The 17,792-nt window shown below is 35.1% G+C and overlaps 1 protein-coding gene across 1 annotated transcript; it reads left to right on the top strand.

The window, feature by feature from the left end:
• Positions 1-4,536: 4,536 nt before the first annotated feature.
• LOC117338236 lies at positions 4,537-17,230 on the top strand. The gene is made up of 10 exons (XM_033899499.1): positions 4,537-5,418; positions 6,265-6,349; positions 6,828-6,929; positions 9,151-9,273; positions 10,077-10,235; positions 10,627-10,737; positions 13,083-13,207; positions 13,373-13,504; positions 15,548-15,664; positions 16,156-17,230. Exons 2-8 carry the CDS (start codon positions 6,265-6,267, stop codon positions 13,451-13,453), a joined length of 786 nt encoding a protein of 261 aa, XP_033755390.1. The 5' UTR covers positions 4,537-5,418; the 3' UTR covers positions 13,454-13,504; positions 15,548-15,664; positions 16,156-17,230.
• Positions 17,231-17,792: the final 562 nt, after the last annotated feature.

The raw sequence follows: 17,792 nt of genomic DNA, 5'->3' as shown, positions 1-17,792 counted from the left end.
ACTAACACGACTGAGGTATACTTTATTTTATGACGTGATAAGTCGTCACTAACACGACTGAGGTATACTTTATTTTATGACGTGATAAGTCGTCACTAACACGACTGGGGTATACTTTATTTTATGACGTGATAAGTCGTCACTAACACGACTGAGGTATACTTTATTTTATGACCTGATAAGTCGTCACTAACACGACTGAGGTATACTTTATTTCAATAGTTGATCAGTCGTCACTAACACGACTGAGGTATACTTTATTTTATGACGTGATAAGTCGTCACTAACACGACTGGGGTATACTTTATTTTATGACGTGATAAGTCGTCACTAACACGACTGAGGTATACTTTATTTTATGACCTGATAAGTCGTCACTAACACGACTGAGGTATACTTTATTTTATGACGTGATAAGTCGTCACTAACACGACTGAGGTATACTTTATTTTATGACGTGATAAGTCGTCACTAACACGACTGAGGTATACTTTATTTTATGACGTGATAAGTCGTCACTAACACGACTGAGGTATACTTTATTTTATGACCTGATAAGTCGTCACTAACACGACTGAGGTATACTTTATTTTATGACGTGATAAGTCGTCACTAACACGACTGAGGTATACTTTATTTTATGACCTGATAAGTCGTCACTAACACGACTGAGGTATACTCTATTTTATGACCGTGATAAGTCGTCACTAACACGACTGAGGTATACTTTATTTTATGACCTGATAAGTCGTCACTAACACGACTGAGGTATACTTTATTTTATGACCTGATAAGTCGTCACTAACACGACTGAGGTATACTTTATTTTATGACCTGATAAGTCGTCACTAACACGACTGAGGTATACTTTATTTTATGACGTGATAAGTCGCCACAAACACGACTGAGGTATACTCTATTTTATGACCTGATAAATCGTCACTAACACGACTGGGGTATACTTTATTTTATGACCTGATAAGTCGTCACTAACACGACTGAGGTATACTTTATTTATGACCCGATAAGTCGTCACTAACACGACTGAGGTATACTTTATTTTATGACGTGATAAGTCGTCACTAACACGACTGAGGTATACTTTATTTTATGACGTGATAAGTCGTCACTAACACGACTGAGGTATACTTTATTTTATGACGTGATAAGTCGTCACTAACACGACTGAGGTATACTTTATTTTATGACGTGATAAGTCGTCACTAACACGACTGAGGTATACTTTATTTTATGACGTGATAAGTCGTCACTAACACGACTGAGGTATACTTTATTTTATGACCCGATAAGTCGCCACTAACACGACTGAGGTATACTTTATTTTATGACGTGATAAGTCGTCACTAACACGACTGAGGTATACTTTATTTTATGACGTGATAAGTCGTCACTAACACGACTGAGGTATACTTTATTTCAATAGTTGATCAGTCGTCACTAACACGACTGAGGTATACTTTATTTTATGACGTGATAAGTCGTCACTAACACGACTGGGGTATACTTTATTTTATGACGTGATAAGTCGTCACTAACACGACTGAGGTATACTTTATTTTATGACCTGATAAGTCGTCACTAACACGACTGAGGTATACTTTATTTTATGACGTGATAAGTCGTCACTAACACGACTGAGGTATACTTTATTTTATGACGTGATAAGTCGTCACTAACACGACTGAGGTATACTTTATTTTATGACCTGATAAGTCGTCACTAACATGACTGAGGTATACTTTATTTTATGACCCGATAAGTCGTCACTAACACGACTGAGGTATACTTTATTTTATGACCCGATAAGTCGTCACTAACACGACTGAGGTATACTTTATTTCAGACCTGATAAGTCGCCACAAACACGACTGAGGTATACTCTATTTTATGACCTGATAAATCGTCACTAACACGACTGGGGTATACTTTATTTTATGACCTGATAAGTCGTCACTAACACGACTGAGGTATACTTTATTTATGACCCGATAAGTCGTCACTAACACGACTGAGGTATACTTTATTTTATGACGTGATAAGTCGTCACTAACACGACTTGGGTATACTTTATTTCAGACCTGATAAGTCGCCACAAACACGACTGAGGTATACTCTATTTTATGACCTGATAAATCGTCACTAACACGACTGGGGTATACTTTATTTTATGACCTGATAAGTCGTCACTAACACGACTGAGGTATACTTTATTTATGACCCGATAAGTCGTCACTAACACGACTGAGGTATACTTTATTTTATGACGTGATAAGTCGTCACTAACACGACTGAGGTATACTTTATTTCAGACCTGATAAGTCGCCACAAACACGACTGAGGTATACTCTATTTTATGACCTGATAAATCGTCACTAACATGACTGGGGTATACTTTATTTTATGACCTGATAAGTCGTCACTAACACGACTGGGGTATACTTTATTTTATGACCCGATAAGTCGTCACTAACACGACTGAGGTATACTTTATTTTATGACGTGATAAGTCGTCACTAACACGACTGAGGTATACTTTATTTTATGACGTGATAAGTCGTCACTAACACGACTGAGGTATACTTTATTTTATGACGTGATAAGTCGTCACTAACACGACTGAGGTATACTTTATTTTATGACGTGATAAGTCGTCACTAACACGACTGAGGTATACTTTATTTTAGTAGCTGATAAGTCGTCACTAACACGGCTGGGGTATACTTTATTTTATGACGTGATAAGTCGTCACTAACACGACTGAGGTATACTTTATTTTATGACGTGATAAGTCGTCACTAACACGACTGAGGTATACTTTACTTCATGACGTGATAAGTCGTCACTAACACGACTGAGGTATACTTTATTTTATGACGTGATAAGTCGTCACTAACACGACTGAGGTATACTTTATTTTATGACCCGATAAGTCGTCACTAACACGACTGAGGTATACTTTATTTTATGACGTGATAAGTCGTCACTAACACGACTGATGTATACTTTATTTCAGACCTGATAAGTCGTCACTAACACGACTGAGGTATACTTTATTTCAGACCTGATAAGTCGCCACAAACACGACTGAGGTATACTCTATTTTATGACCTGATAAATCGTCACTAACACGACTGGGGTATACTTTATTTTATGACCTGATAAGTCGTCACTAACACGACTGGGGTATACTTTATTTTATGACGTGATAAGTCGTCACTAACACGACTGAGGTATACTTTATTTTATGACCTGATATGTCGTCACTAACACGACTGAGGTATACTTTATTTTATGACGTGATAAGTCGTCACTAACACGACTGAGGTATACTTTACTTCATGACGTGATAAGTCGTCACTAACACGACTGAGGTATACTTTATTTTATGACCCGATAAGTCGTCACTAACACGACTGAGGTATACTTTATTTTATGACCCGATAAGTCGTCACTAACACGACTGAGGTATACTTTATTTTATGACGTGATAAGTCGTCACTAACACGACTGAGGTATACTTTATTTTATGACGTGATAAGTCGTCACTAACACGACTGAGGTATACTTTATTTTATGACGTGATAAGTCGTCACTAACACGACTAAGGTATACTTTATTTTATGACGTGATAAGTCGTCACTAACACGACTGAGGTATACTTTACTTCATGACGTGATAAGTCGTCACTAACACGACTGAGGTATACTTTACTTCATGACGTGATAAGTCGTCACTAACACGACTGAGGTATACTTTATTTTATGACCCGATAAGTCGTCACTAACACGACTGAGGTATACTTTATTTTATGACGTGATAAGTCGTCACTGACACGACTGAGGTATACTTTATTTTATGACGTGATAAGTCGTCACTAACACGACTGAGGTATACTTTATTTTATGACGTGATAAGTCGTCACTAACACGACTGAGGTATACTTTATTTTATGACCTGATAAGTCGTCACTAACACGACTGAGGTATACTTTATTTTATTACGTGATAAGTCGTCACTAACACGACTTGGGTATACTTTATTATATGACGTGATAAGTCGTCACTAACACGACTGAGGTATACTTTATTTTATGACGTGATAAGTCGTCACTAACACGACTGGGGTATACTTTATTTTATGACGTGATAAGTCGTCACTAACACGACTGAGGTATACTTTATTTTATGACGTGATAAGTCGTCACTCACACGACTGAGGTATACTTTATTTTATGACGTGATAAGTCGTCACTAACACGACTGAGGTATACTTTATTTTATGACGTGATAAGTCGTCACTAACACGACTGAGGTATACTTTATTTTATGACGTGATAAGTCGTCACTAACACGACTGAGGTATACTTTATTTTATGACGTGATAAGTCGTCACTAACACGACTGAGGTATACTTTATTTTATGACGTGATAAGTCGTCACTAACACGACTGAGGTATACTTTATTTTATGACCGTGATAAGTCGTCACTAACACGACTGAGGTATACTTTATTTTAGTTATTAATATGTTTGCTGAAAACTGTTTTACATTGTATAAGAACACGCTTAAAAAATTGTAAGCAAACAAACACTGATAGTATTACAACACACATGGTCCTCTCACTTTGATCTCGCCATTTCAAGTTACTTTCTATACGATGTTGTGGACGTCTGTCAGCCAATTAGACACAAGGACAGCCGGATTAAACCGCTAGTGTGTACCGCCATCACCATGTATTCACGGAATTTCCACGTGTTAATATTAGATCCGCAATATTTCTATTACTAAGATGACCGATATATCCACATATATCACCTGAATTAACAATATATTCACGTGTTAAAGTTCTTCAGCTATATGGTACCGAACAGGGTGTTACAAAAACAGTGGAATTTTTTGACATCACAAATAATAATATATTTTATGCGGATAATAACAACTGTTGGTGGATTATTCATCGATTTATTGCATAATACCTTGAGCATATATAATACCACAGTTTAATATAAATTCCGTTTTTTTTTGTCCCTGTTTACGAATAAGTAACTGGTCAGCCGGTTAATATATAGTATACTGTGAGAGTAATGCCCATCTCCTCTGAATGTCCATACAGTATTTACAGTCAGCTGTCATCTCTGACCGCACCATAAAACGTGTCATTTTCGACAGTAATACAGAGACTTTATTAGATGGCATTTCCAATGCACAAAAGGAAAAGCTGTCGTTTCCAAACTTTTTTAGCTGCGCCCCATAAAGTAGCTGTTGGCAGTACTAAAATGTTAATCCTCGGAGTTTAGTGCCGATCGGCGCGCGAGTGTCCTCAGATAAATAGCCGAAAGCTGCCACTTCAGGTACTCCCAACAAAGAGATTTGAAGACCGAGGACTTCCTCAGTTTAGGTGAGGTATATAATCTAATCATCTTTTACGACAATCTTTATTAATATTTTTTTCTGAATACAGACCATACCTGTGTTTACACGGAAATTGATACCACACTAAATTGGTAACAAACACTAAACAATTGATTCTGTTTGCATCAAGCAGGCAAGTTGCCTATAATGAAAACACCGAAAAGAAAATTACTCATGTGGAACGCTCTTGATGTTTCATGTCAAGCAGTCATGCATACTGTTACACAGTGTCATAGAAATTAGCAATTTTCGTTGCTTTTATTTGAATGCATTGCCGTATTTTTTTCAATTTTTAAGATGGAAGCTACTTTATAAACATAACATACGCTTATCATTCACTAATATTGTTTTATAAGTTGTAATATTAAATTACAGTATTGTATACGTATAATATTAATGATAATTGATAATTAATAACAATGTGTTTAGACATATATATAAAAGTATAAGTAGACATATATATGAAAGTATAAGTTCCATTTCAATTTATCTTATCACTGCATTGATTGGTTGACCAAATGATCACATTGTACAGTGATTGATTGCTTTCCACTTCAAATTACTATTTATCAGTTGTGTCATTCCTTTGAATATCAAGGATTTATTCCAATAACAGCAGAGAAGAAAAATTATAAATAAAAAAATGGGCGAACTATTGAATATAATATGTTATGCATGGTTTTATTTAACAAAATCAAATAAACAATATTTTAAAACAGACTTATATAAATATGACCAAAGTGACAATAAATCCTGATACGTTTTACGTCAGACGAATTGTGCACACACTACATTTTTGTTTCTTTATTTACATCCCTGGTAATGTTTATAGATGGTTTCCATCGTGATGAGGTACGTTTTTCTGTCATGTGTTCTTTTCCACGTGATCGCCTACGTCACAGCAGCCTCAGTAAAGGGTAAGATTTCAGACATTTGAGATATAAATCGGGTCGCATTATTGGTGTATTGGGAAAGAGATACTTTATCTAGCATACAGTATTTTTTTTTAATAAACCATTAGATGGCTGGGTGATTACCAGACGGTTACATTTTGGGGTCATCATATTTCAAGATAGACTGAATCAGATTCGTATTTGGTGAAATTGTTTGTGGACAAAAATTATGCATTCACATGAAAATACCATTGAGAATATTATTTTACTCCAAATTGTAACAAATATCGAGTTAAGCATTCCGTAGTTTTCTTGATACTGCACACTGTATGGATTCCTTAGGACAGTTTTATAGTTATTTAATTGGTAAAACATTGTACTGTTTTTAGGGAATACTGATCAAACTCTTTCCAGCCCTTATCTGCATTACAATGTAAAAATCTTACTAATTCTATGTACATGATTGTTTTCCTTACTGTGATAACCCTGTTTATTACTGTAGCCAACTGTGGGAACCACACGCACGGCGATAACTGGAACCATGATACCCTCACCTGTCTGACTTACAGGTGTAGAGATGGGACCATCTACCCCAAATATACAGGTGAGTGGAACATCTTCCTCGCCTGTATTACTGACAGGTTTAGTAGGTATCATCTTCCCAATAAGTACTCACAGTTTGTTGTTGCACAGAGAGTTAAACGAAAACAAAATAGTGTCCTCATTAACGCGTGTCTGTATATACTTCATAAATTGAAAGAAGTTGATTCAATGTTATGAGTCACATCGTAAAATAATTGACTGTTCCCATTTTCACGATTCTTGTGACATAACTACCGACGCCGGAGAAAATAACAATAGTGTTTCGGGAGATGCTGGTCGATGAAGACCACTTAAAGATGTATGGTCAATATCACTATCGTATTGGGGGCTATTCTATAGCCTTGTGTGATATAAGTCTTGCTCGATACTAGACCAGCCTAACTCTCAATTAGAGGAGGTTAATCATCCTTGATATGATCTAGAGTGTGGATATCGTCAATGGCGCTTACCCTTCCGGCACTCATGGTCTTACCGTTTTGATCTTCCTCCAGGATCTCCATGCATAAACAATCTATATTATCCTCATATTTTGCCCTCGTTCGAATTTGATTTGGTATAAATGTCGGTATTCTCTGTAGTCTTTTGACTATATTAAATAGCACAGACCGTTAACACAAACACTAGAAGTTAGTAGCGTGTCCTGTTTTTATAGATATCATTATGGGTTTATTTTTGGCATTTTCAAGGTTCATGAAGTTGTTTGAAGGAATCAATATGGATTCTGTTTTTGTTAATTCGTGTTGATGTTGTTACCTTTTTTGACAAATTACTTTTTGAATATGAAAGATCGATACTGTCTTAGTTATTTTGTGATATCATCAATCATGCTACCGGATTTGAAAACTTTATCATTTTTAAAGTAGGTGTATTACTCTGTTATTTGAAGCTGATTTAAAATCCATATTTATTAGTCACTATAGTGACGTACGTTCGTAACATCTGCATGTGATATAATATTTACACCCAATGTCATTTTAACTTTCAAATGTATGTATTGGTATGAATTTAATATTTTGCATATAATGAAATCCTCTTAAAAAGGTCTTCTATACGACTAACGGAAGTTTCTTTTTCAATTAATTTGTAAATTGAAATAAAATCTGGGTTTACTTTCATAGTTTGGGCGTTTCCTCGTTTCTTGATGGATTCGTTTGTATATAATCCAGATATGATTGCGTGTGGAGGGTGTGGGTTGGGAGACTGCGTTACGATATCGCGGAACTGATACCGATTTTTTTTATAGTGCTACCATACTGAATCACACTTCAAAAGACAACTAGCAGGACACATTATACTAACAACGGGCGAACCAGTCGTCCCACTCCCATACTCATGCTGAATGTTAAGCAACATTGGTATTTCGTGGCCATAGGAAAGACTCTAAGCCTTCATTGCAGAGGCGAACGTTCAAGTAAAGGCATAAAGGCTAAAGGTGAAGCAATGCCAAGCGAGGCGTTAGGAAGAAGAAATTTGTGCAGACAGAAAAGAAAAAGATAACATATTTAGTCGTCTCTTGCGACCACGCAGAGGGATAGCAGGTACATTTCTTACGCCCTACCTGCAGGGCAACTTATGCGACGACACTGTGTGTACATACAATGTATTACCCAAGAGGACGTTCTAAGATTCGTATTGTCACGAAAAATGCGCCTTGACTTCAAAACTGCTAATTTTTGATCTAAAGAATGTGTGTTGTTAGCACTACATATACAAACTAAAACCTGAATTCAATTTGTTCTCCTCTGATCATGTCTCTCTTAGGTTCTTGGTATAGGTTGTTGACCCATTGGCGTTTTATTTCATTTAAAACATCTTTATATTATATAACAGTATAATAAGTTCACCATATAGATCATTTTTATTCTAGCGCCATTTCCATATATGAATGTGACGTGTACAGTAATTGGAAACGTAAGTCAATGCCTTGTTAAACTGTCGTAATACCATAAGACTAGAGTAAATATTAAGTCATTTTATACAGCGTTTCCTGTCATATATACAATGCTATATTAGCCTTTTTGAACCATTAGAATCGGTACCAGAGCTGCACTGATGATCCACTAACCTTTCTTGTTCAAATAACTTAACTATGTTTCACAAATTCAGACAAGATTTGCTCACGCAATTGAAACAATAATACCTTTCATTGGAATTATATACATTTGGTTACAAGTATATTATGTAATATTGTTAAACGTTGCAATCATAAAACAATTATCCAGGTTGTGTTAAGAATGACAAGTGCTACGATGTTGACCAGAAGTGGCAAAAAGACTGCAGTAAGTTCCAGTGTGTCTCGTACAAGAAAGGAAATATGACCTTCTTCGAAACCAAACTTGACATGCGTAAGTAAATCGTTTTAGATTCACTAAATTCTATTCAAAGTATTCATGGAGCAATGCCGATCATGTATTCGCGTCTTATGAATTTTATATATATCTTATAAAGAAGAAAATATGATATAAATGATGGCTTGGCATATAGGTCCCTGAACATGTTGCCTCCAGAGACAGATCCTTTAATAGATACATGTACTTGTAATAAGTACCAGTATTAATGCATTCAAGGCAGTGATCCCTATAAACAGGGTAACATTACGGAGAGATGGATTGTCATATGTACAGATATGCAGGTAACACAGTATCCGTCACATCATGGAGCAACATATTATTTTTGGCTCGCGTGTTCAGGACATTTGAAGGATATTCCTTAACGAACTCTCCCTAAACCGCCTTCTTATCAATTATAGCAGTAAACTAGACATATATATAGATGTATGGATTGGTCACCTTTTGGTCCAGGGTATATTTTACAGATCTATACTGACCATCAAAACTGCAGACCCAATTATGGTCTAAACTAGTCTAGTAATGTATAATCGAACTGAATTTAACTGAATTTGAAAATGTATAAATTAAATGCTGAACGGCGAAACATACGCGAGACCTACTGTTATGTATGGCAGGTCAAATGTTGACGGAAATTTATAGGTGTGTTATCCTTTATGGATGTGTAATGGCTGACATGTTGTCCAAAAAGATTGATTACGTTTAAATATCAATAACCATAATAGAAAATAAAGACCACGTAACCTTAAAATAATATCTATGTGTATAGGGTCTCTAGATATACCTGGCTATTGTTTCAGAGTGTACAGTGGAGCGGACTGGTAAAAAGAGCACGTGTAAGCCGAATGGCGCTAAATGGAAGGATAACTGTGATTACAAGCGATGCGATGTTACTACCAGCCAAGGTTACAAGGCTGGCAATATGCAGTATTCCGCTCAGGTGATCAACGTCAAACAAGGCACGTCATATTATATCGCTTGTCTTAAAAAAACTTTCGGCGTCGACGCTCAACCACCCGGTGTCTAGAGAACTGGACGCTTAATAACCAGTCAATAAGAAAGGTGTACGTCCGAGCAGTCGACTTTATGTGTAACTTTCGAAGATCGTACCTGTATTTCAGAAATTTAGAATAGTAAAAGTATTTTCTGTATATCAATATATGTGATAATTTATCTCAACATCATAAGTGTTTTTTGTAATACTCACTGCGACAAATTAATATATATGTATAAAAGCATTTAATGGGTATGGCCATGGTGATTGAAAGAGGGGCATGGTGATGCCGTCAGCCGTTTGGTTATTGCATACTGATATACATGATTCGCCTATAATATTTATTCTCTCTGTAGGATGCAAGGTGGGGAGGAAGTGCTACTACGACGGAGATCAGTGGTTCAAGAAATGTGTGTGGTACACGTGTAAAGTAACCCCCCTCTACACCAAGGCTGTCAGCGTTCCAGGTATGCGCTAATTCTCATTAAATTGTTCTGCCATTCAAACAGCATAGTGATCATTATCTAATTCCAAACCGCATGCATTTTTGTGATATTCATTCATTGTTTTAATTACTTCCAAATAAACAATTGGAAAAATAGATTTGTGATACTGATTGATTGTCAGTTAATTCTGAAGTTGAAATCTATAGAATTGTATTTAATTTGTAGTAATACAGAAGTTGACAACTGACGAGCTGTAATTTGAAATGATACAAAAGTTGACAACTAACGAAAATATAATTAGTTAATTTGTAACAATAACGAAGTTGACAGCGAACGAACTGTATTTGATTTGTAGTAATACAAAAGTTGACAACTAACGAACTGTATTTAATTTGTAGTAATACAGAAGTTGACAACTAACGAACTGTATTTAATTTGTAGTAATACAGAAGTTGACAACTAACGAACTGTATTTGATTTGTAGCTATACAGAAGTTGACAACAAACGAACTGTATTTAATTTGTAGTAATACAGAAGTTGACAACTAACGAACTGTATTTAATTTGTAGTAATACAGAAGTTGACAACTAACGAACTGTATTTAATTTGTAGTAATACAGAAGTTGACAACTAACGAACTGTATTTAATTTGTAGTAATACAGAAGTTGACAACTAACGAACTGTATTTAATTGGTAACAATACAGAAGTTGACAACAAACGAACTGTATTTAATTTGTAGTAATACAGAAGTTGACAACTAACGAACTGTATTTAATTTGTAGTAATACAGAAGTTGACAACTAACGAACTGTATTTAATTTGTAACAATACAGAAGTTGACAACAAACGAACTGTATTTAATTTGTAGTAATACAGAAGTTGACAACTAACGAACTGTATTTAATTTGTAGTAATACAGAAGTTGACAACTAACGAACTGTATTTAATTTGTAGTAATACAGAAGTTGACAACTAACGAACTGTATTTAATTGGTAACAATACAGAAGTTGACAACAAACGAACTGTATTTAATTTGTAGTAATACAGAAGTTGACAACTAACGAACTGTATTTAATTTGTAGTAATACAGAAGTTGACAACTAACGAACTGTATTTAATTTGTAACAATACAGTCGTTGACAACAAACGAACTGTATTTAATTTGTAGTAATACAGAAGTTGACAACTAACGAACTGTATTTAATTTGTAGTAATACAGAAGTTGACAACTAACGAACTGTATTTAATTTGTAACAATACAGAAGTTGACAACAAACGAACTGTATTTAATTTGTAGTAATACAGAAGTTGACAACTAACGAACTGTATCTAATTTGTAGTAATACAGAAGTTGACAACCAACGAACTGTATTTAATTTGTGTGTTGCGTTCTCTATTTATAATAAGTCTGATTAGTATATTAATATGTCTGGTTCACTGTTTATGATAAGTCGGATTTGCTGATTAATATGTTTTGGTTTACTGTTTATGATAAGTCTGATTTATAGATTAATATATTAGGTTCAATATTTATGCAAAATAATTTAAGTTATCGAAATTATTACCAATTAAAAAAAAGAGTTGCATATTTGTATTTCCATATGGAAACAAATGTTATATACTTTATGCTTTTACCCCCAATATACGTTTGAGTTTCTCTTTAATCTCATAAAGCGGAAAATAATATATTTCATCCCAAAGTAATAATATCGTATTTACCTCTATAACTGTATGTCTTTACCTCTATAACTGTATGTCTTTACCTCTATAACTGTATGTCTTTACCTCTATAACTGTATGTCTTTACCTCTATAACTGTATGTCTTTACCTCTATAACTGTATGTCTTTACCTCTATAACTGTATGTCTTTACCTCTATAAATGTATGTCTTTACCTCTATAACTGTATGTCTTTACCTCTATAACTGTGTCTTTACCTCTATAACTGTATGTCTTTACCTCTATAACTGTAAGTCTTTACCTCTATAACTGTATGTCTTTACCTCTATAACTGTATGTCTTTACCTCTATAACTGTATGTCTTATAGGCGATCATTGTTACGATGGCGTTTATATTTTCCTTGTTTTTGGGGTATAATTAGATATCTTCCTTAAATATGGATGTCATTTTATACTTTTTGTGAAAAACAGCGTATACGCTGTCGGCGATGTATCATTTTTAACTCTTTGATGACGTTCACAATCTGTCATAGCATTAACTTTGTCATCCACATATTTTTTCTTCCATATAATTGCACCTATCTTTGATTTCTGTTGATAATCTTAACCCCTTCAGCTATTCCAAAAACCTTAATCTTTCCGCCACTATTTATCTGTATCTGTATATATGTCCTGCTTTCAGGTTGTACCCATAAGAAAAAGTGTTACAAGGTTGGAAGTTCAGATCGTACAAAAACAAGTATGGCTGTTACAAATACCTGTGTAAACAGACCGATCAAACAGTTGGATGGTCAATCTTCTCAAGTGGTCAGTACATGGTTATCAAATGAAAAAATGATATGTTAAATCTTTGTAAAGACAGGATGTTTTTCCAAAATCATTCAATTATCAGATATTTATTCATTTTAAAATGTAACTAAGTATGAATATATGGTTGCTGCCATACATCATTGTCTTAATTTTCTCTCCAAGCCTGTAACTATAAGGGAAAGTGCAGGGAGAGTCAGTCCACCTGGAGAGAGGACGCTTCCTGTATGGAGAAGACATGTGTGAGCACTACAGACAAGGGTGCACAGAGACTGTTTATAGACGAGAAACCGTTCGGTAGGTGTGATCAGTTAGTCATCCAATATTTTGATAAACAAAGCTCTACCGGTATCACACCTATTACGTGTAAAGACTATCCGGGGGATTGGAAATTCGTATATACATGTAAATAAAAATGTATGTTAATATTCATTCCAACATGGTTTATAGACACCAGCTTCAAAAAGGTTTCCAGTACTTTCTGTTCGAGGACTTTCTTGGATAGTGATACACTGTTGGTGACATTTACAACTGACATCCGCATTGTCGGAATACACCAAGGCCCACCATATATTTTTGCTGTATTCGGCAGCGACGGAAAACAATTGTTTTTTTAGAATCATAGCACGTGCGTCAATTCGACTGACCTACTTCCAAGTGAAACAACGTTTAAAAGACGAACATATTTGGAACATTGTTGATACCGTTTCACTTAAAAACGCCTTTTTGATGAGTGCTGTGGGATACGAATACATTGTTGATGTCTTAGAATATAAGCTGTATTTTTGGCTCGGTACAGATAACTCGGCACTTGTGTCGTTTTTACTTCGTCAAAATACAGCTTAAATTTCAAGATACTAATCAGGTATTCTCTATATATTGCATAGTACAAATGTATGTCTTATTTCAATCATAGTAACAATGTTATAGTAGTACGTACAATAATCAGCTGTACATAGAAATTACAACAAAGAAAAACAATACGTCTCACATTTTTTGCTGCGACACTTTGAAGATTTTTTTTCTATGAATATTATAGGATAATCTTTAATTTTTTTTTTTCAACACCAAACTAAAAAAATTAATGACCTTTGAAAGTATTTAGATCAAATTTGAAGACTTTCCAGGTATGGACACAGAATTCCAATACTTTTTTTCAGACAGGCACTTTTCATAACTGTATGAATCAAACGTGGACAGGCCACTGTTCAGTCATGTTACATATCGACCAATTTCATTCTAACATAATAACATAAAATAACCGTATTGCTACAATATTATTCATACTCCTTAATGAATTCAGTTATGTGACCTTTGTGCAGTTTTGTAATCATAAAGATCAAACGGCAAAACAATGATCCTCTATTATATCACTGTTAATCATTTCACATTATAACAATCTTCTCTGTAGTTTTACTTCTCTGGAACATATATCTCATAATTACCCAAAAATGTCGTTACGACATTTAAAATGTGCAATTGTTTTGGATCTGATTGGTTATATTGACAGACAGGTAGAAATAATCTTGAAAGCTTATATATCGGGAAAGTTAATGTGACTGTTTTAGATGCAGTTTCCGATATCTTCTAACATTAAAGCGAACGAATTCACAGACTACCACATAATTTTAAGGGTACACTTTAACGTCTGGCTGGACTTTGATTATCACGACTTCCTTCTCAATTCGGTACCTATCACCACTGACGAAGTTCAAAAAGTAAGGAACAGCTGTATGTGTGCTTACGAGTTCTAGAAGGGTGGGCAAGCTATATGGTTACGAGTTCTAGAAGTGTGGACAAGCTATATGGTGACGAATTCTAGAAGGGTGGACAAGCTATATGGTGATGAGTTCTAGAAGGATGGAACGTCTGTGTTCTAAATTCTAGAAAGTCGGCACAGCTGCGTGGTGACAAGTTCTTGAAGGACAGAACAAGTGTTTGCGTGCTGACGAGATCTAAAAGGACGGACCAGCTGTTTGGTGACGAGATCTGGAATAACGAAACGACTGTTTGCGTACTGACGATACCTAAAAGAACCAAAGAGCTGTATGCTTCCTGACGAGTTGTCCTGACGACATTTAAAAGACGGAACAGTTGTGAAGTGACGAGTTCTACAGCGACCGACAGAACATCGGTGTGGTGCAGTTCTGTATTCATAATTTCATATTGATATTGTTTTATTACTATATACATGTTTAAAGACGCCGCTCACTTGTAGGTCTTTTGTAAGATCCCTTGATCCAGAATGACCCTTAATTAATTCGATTGATATTTTTCGCATACACGTCAGTACACTTTAAAGTTTTCTTATTTCAAACGAGTGAGTTTCTTTTGCTTTAGGTTGTAAAGACGGAAATATCTGCAAGGACTTCGGAAGTACTTGGATGGACGGTAACTGTTCCCTGCACAAGTGTAATCTCAATTACGGTTCTGCATATAACGAAGTTCTCAGGACCGGTAAGTATTTACAATTTTGAATCCAATATATTTTTTCTACACGAGGCTGGTAAAATGCAGTAGGAACTAAAGCATATTATGGAATGGTAGGAATCAAAGTAGCTCACGAAGAAGGAGAGCGCAGTCCGATACTCTTTCATTACATAGTGAAGTACAATATCGTATTCAACAGAATACCTCTTTCCTGTAGCCAGAGTAACCATGAAGTTGGTTTATACTGATGGAATGATTTACCTCAAAATCGATTGGATTATCGCAAAATGTGAACAAATGAACATGAACACCGTTTAAAAAGAGGAGCAGATGTACTGGAAGGGTGGGATACTTCCGCTTTTTTTTAAGACATCCACCGAGATCATCACAAGCTATTACAATATTTAAGATATTATTATAATATAGCATATACGAGATATCCATGCATGAACCTGTTGTCACATACAATGGCTCTTACAAAGATGAAACATTTCAAACAATTGATTGGTTCTTTTCAGTGTGTAAAGACAAGAAAGGGGTATGTAAGGACTGGAACTCGGGTACGTTCGAAGGCGTAGTCAAGAAGGGCAACAGAAAGGCCGTTTTCAAGAACTGTAAATGTCAGAAGGATGGCAAGATCGGGTCAAAGATGACCTGTACAGAAAAGTCTAAACAATAGTCCTGATAAGTAATGCCTTGTACGTGTTTGTATGTTCATTTGGTGCCACCTTGGAATGTTAAGCGAAGCTTCCGATAGTTAAAATTAATGGCGGAATAGCGGCTATGTAAGATGGCCCTGTCGATGTTATGAAATCCTGTAAAAGACCGGTACTTTATTCCTCGGTATACATATGCATTCTGTTTGTTTCTACTGTCCGTGTATTGTTCTGTTCTTGTGTTCTCTCAATTAAATTAATTCTTGAAGGTCGTGTTTGTTCTGATGTTTGTACAGGAAGAGAATCGAACACGAAGGTTTCAATGTGATTTGACCATAAAATCGATGAAAATGCGGAAATATTATGAATAAGGAAACCTTTACACCAAATCATGGAGAAGTGTAATACATTCGGAAGTACAGCATGTTGCACGTTGTATTAGGCAGAATTATTGTTATTTCTGAAAAATAAATTGAACGACGCGGTGAGGTTTGTGTTACCTATCCTGATGAATTCAATCTTATTTGAAAACAGAATGAAATTAGCAACGTCTTTCTTGAATCGGAATTTTTCTGAGATGAGATAAAATTAATTTCATTGAAAGTACCTTTTAATAACATGACTGAAAACTGATAAATTCTGAAATAAGAATAATTTAGCGAATGTTTAAGTAAACAAATTGTTACAATCTTATTCATTTTGTTATATTTACATTCCTAATGTGGTTTGCTGATATGAACATACCAAGTGAAAACAACAAACATATGACCATGAATACACTATGAAAACCGTATGAAAACATTGTCTCTCGTGCAAATCACCTGATTAATCGGGTCATATTAATACGCCATCCAAAAAATAGTCCGCCTTTCAATTATGACAATATTGTGTTTTTGTTGCAATTTGTTCACATAAAATAAATATGATTTGAATTGAATGATTGTACTTAATATTATTTTTAAAATACTTCTTTCTTTTTGTTTTATACAAAATTAAACAAAAAAGACCGGAAAATGCGGAACGACATTAAAACAATGGCGTGGTGCATAGGCGGGATCTCCCGGCTGTTCTAATAATTTGGCGTTTCGTCGTAAACATGACATATTTTTCTTTTTAATAAAATTTCTCGTTTTCTCGATATAAATTTTCTAAATCAAGGTTATGTAAATATATGAATTGAATAGATTTTTTTAATTTTCATTGCGGCTATGAATACCAGTAGCTAGCTACATATCTTCCGAGGCGCACTACCGAGATATGTACCTAGCTACTGGTATTCATAGCCGCAATGGAAATTAAAAAAATCTATTCAATCCATATATAACCAACCTTTCATGCAACATAACTCCAGCCATCTATGCTTATACACACCATGTCAGTTTTCAGAGTTATTTTATTTCATCGAGGAGAGTTGCTAAATGAATATTATTTCCTTTTCTCTCATGACCCGTTGATTTCCGAATTACTAATTCTAACGTGGATTTGGTTACAAAATATGA

This window comes from Pecten maximus, chromosome 11 (genome assembly GCF_902652985.1).
Source record: "Pecten maximus chromosome 11, xPecMax1.1, whole genome shotgun sequence".
NCBI lineage: Eukaryota > Metazoa > Mollusca > Bivalvia > Pectinida > Pectinidae > Pecten > Pecten maximus.
This window is presented reverse-complemented; position numbering and strand designations above follow the sequence as displayed.

What these genes read in the sequence shown, in the direction of transcription:
- LOC117338236 (XM_033899499.1), top strand. Translation starts at nt 6,265, where the DNA reads ATGGTTTCCATCGTGATGAGGTACGTTTTTCTGTCATGTGTTCTTTTC. An exon ending in CATCTACCCCAAATATACAG is followed by an intron (nt 6,930 to 9,150) that starts GTGAGTGGAACA and finishes ACAATTATCCAG; the next exon opens with GTTGTGTTAAGAATGACAAG. An exon ending in ATGGTCAATCTTCTCAAGTG is followed by an intron (nt 13,208 to 13,372) that starts GTCAGTACATGG and finishes TTTCTCTCCAAG; the next exon opens with CCTGTAACTATAAGGGAAAG.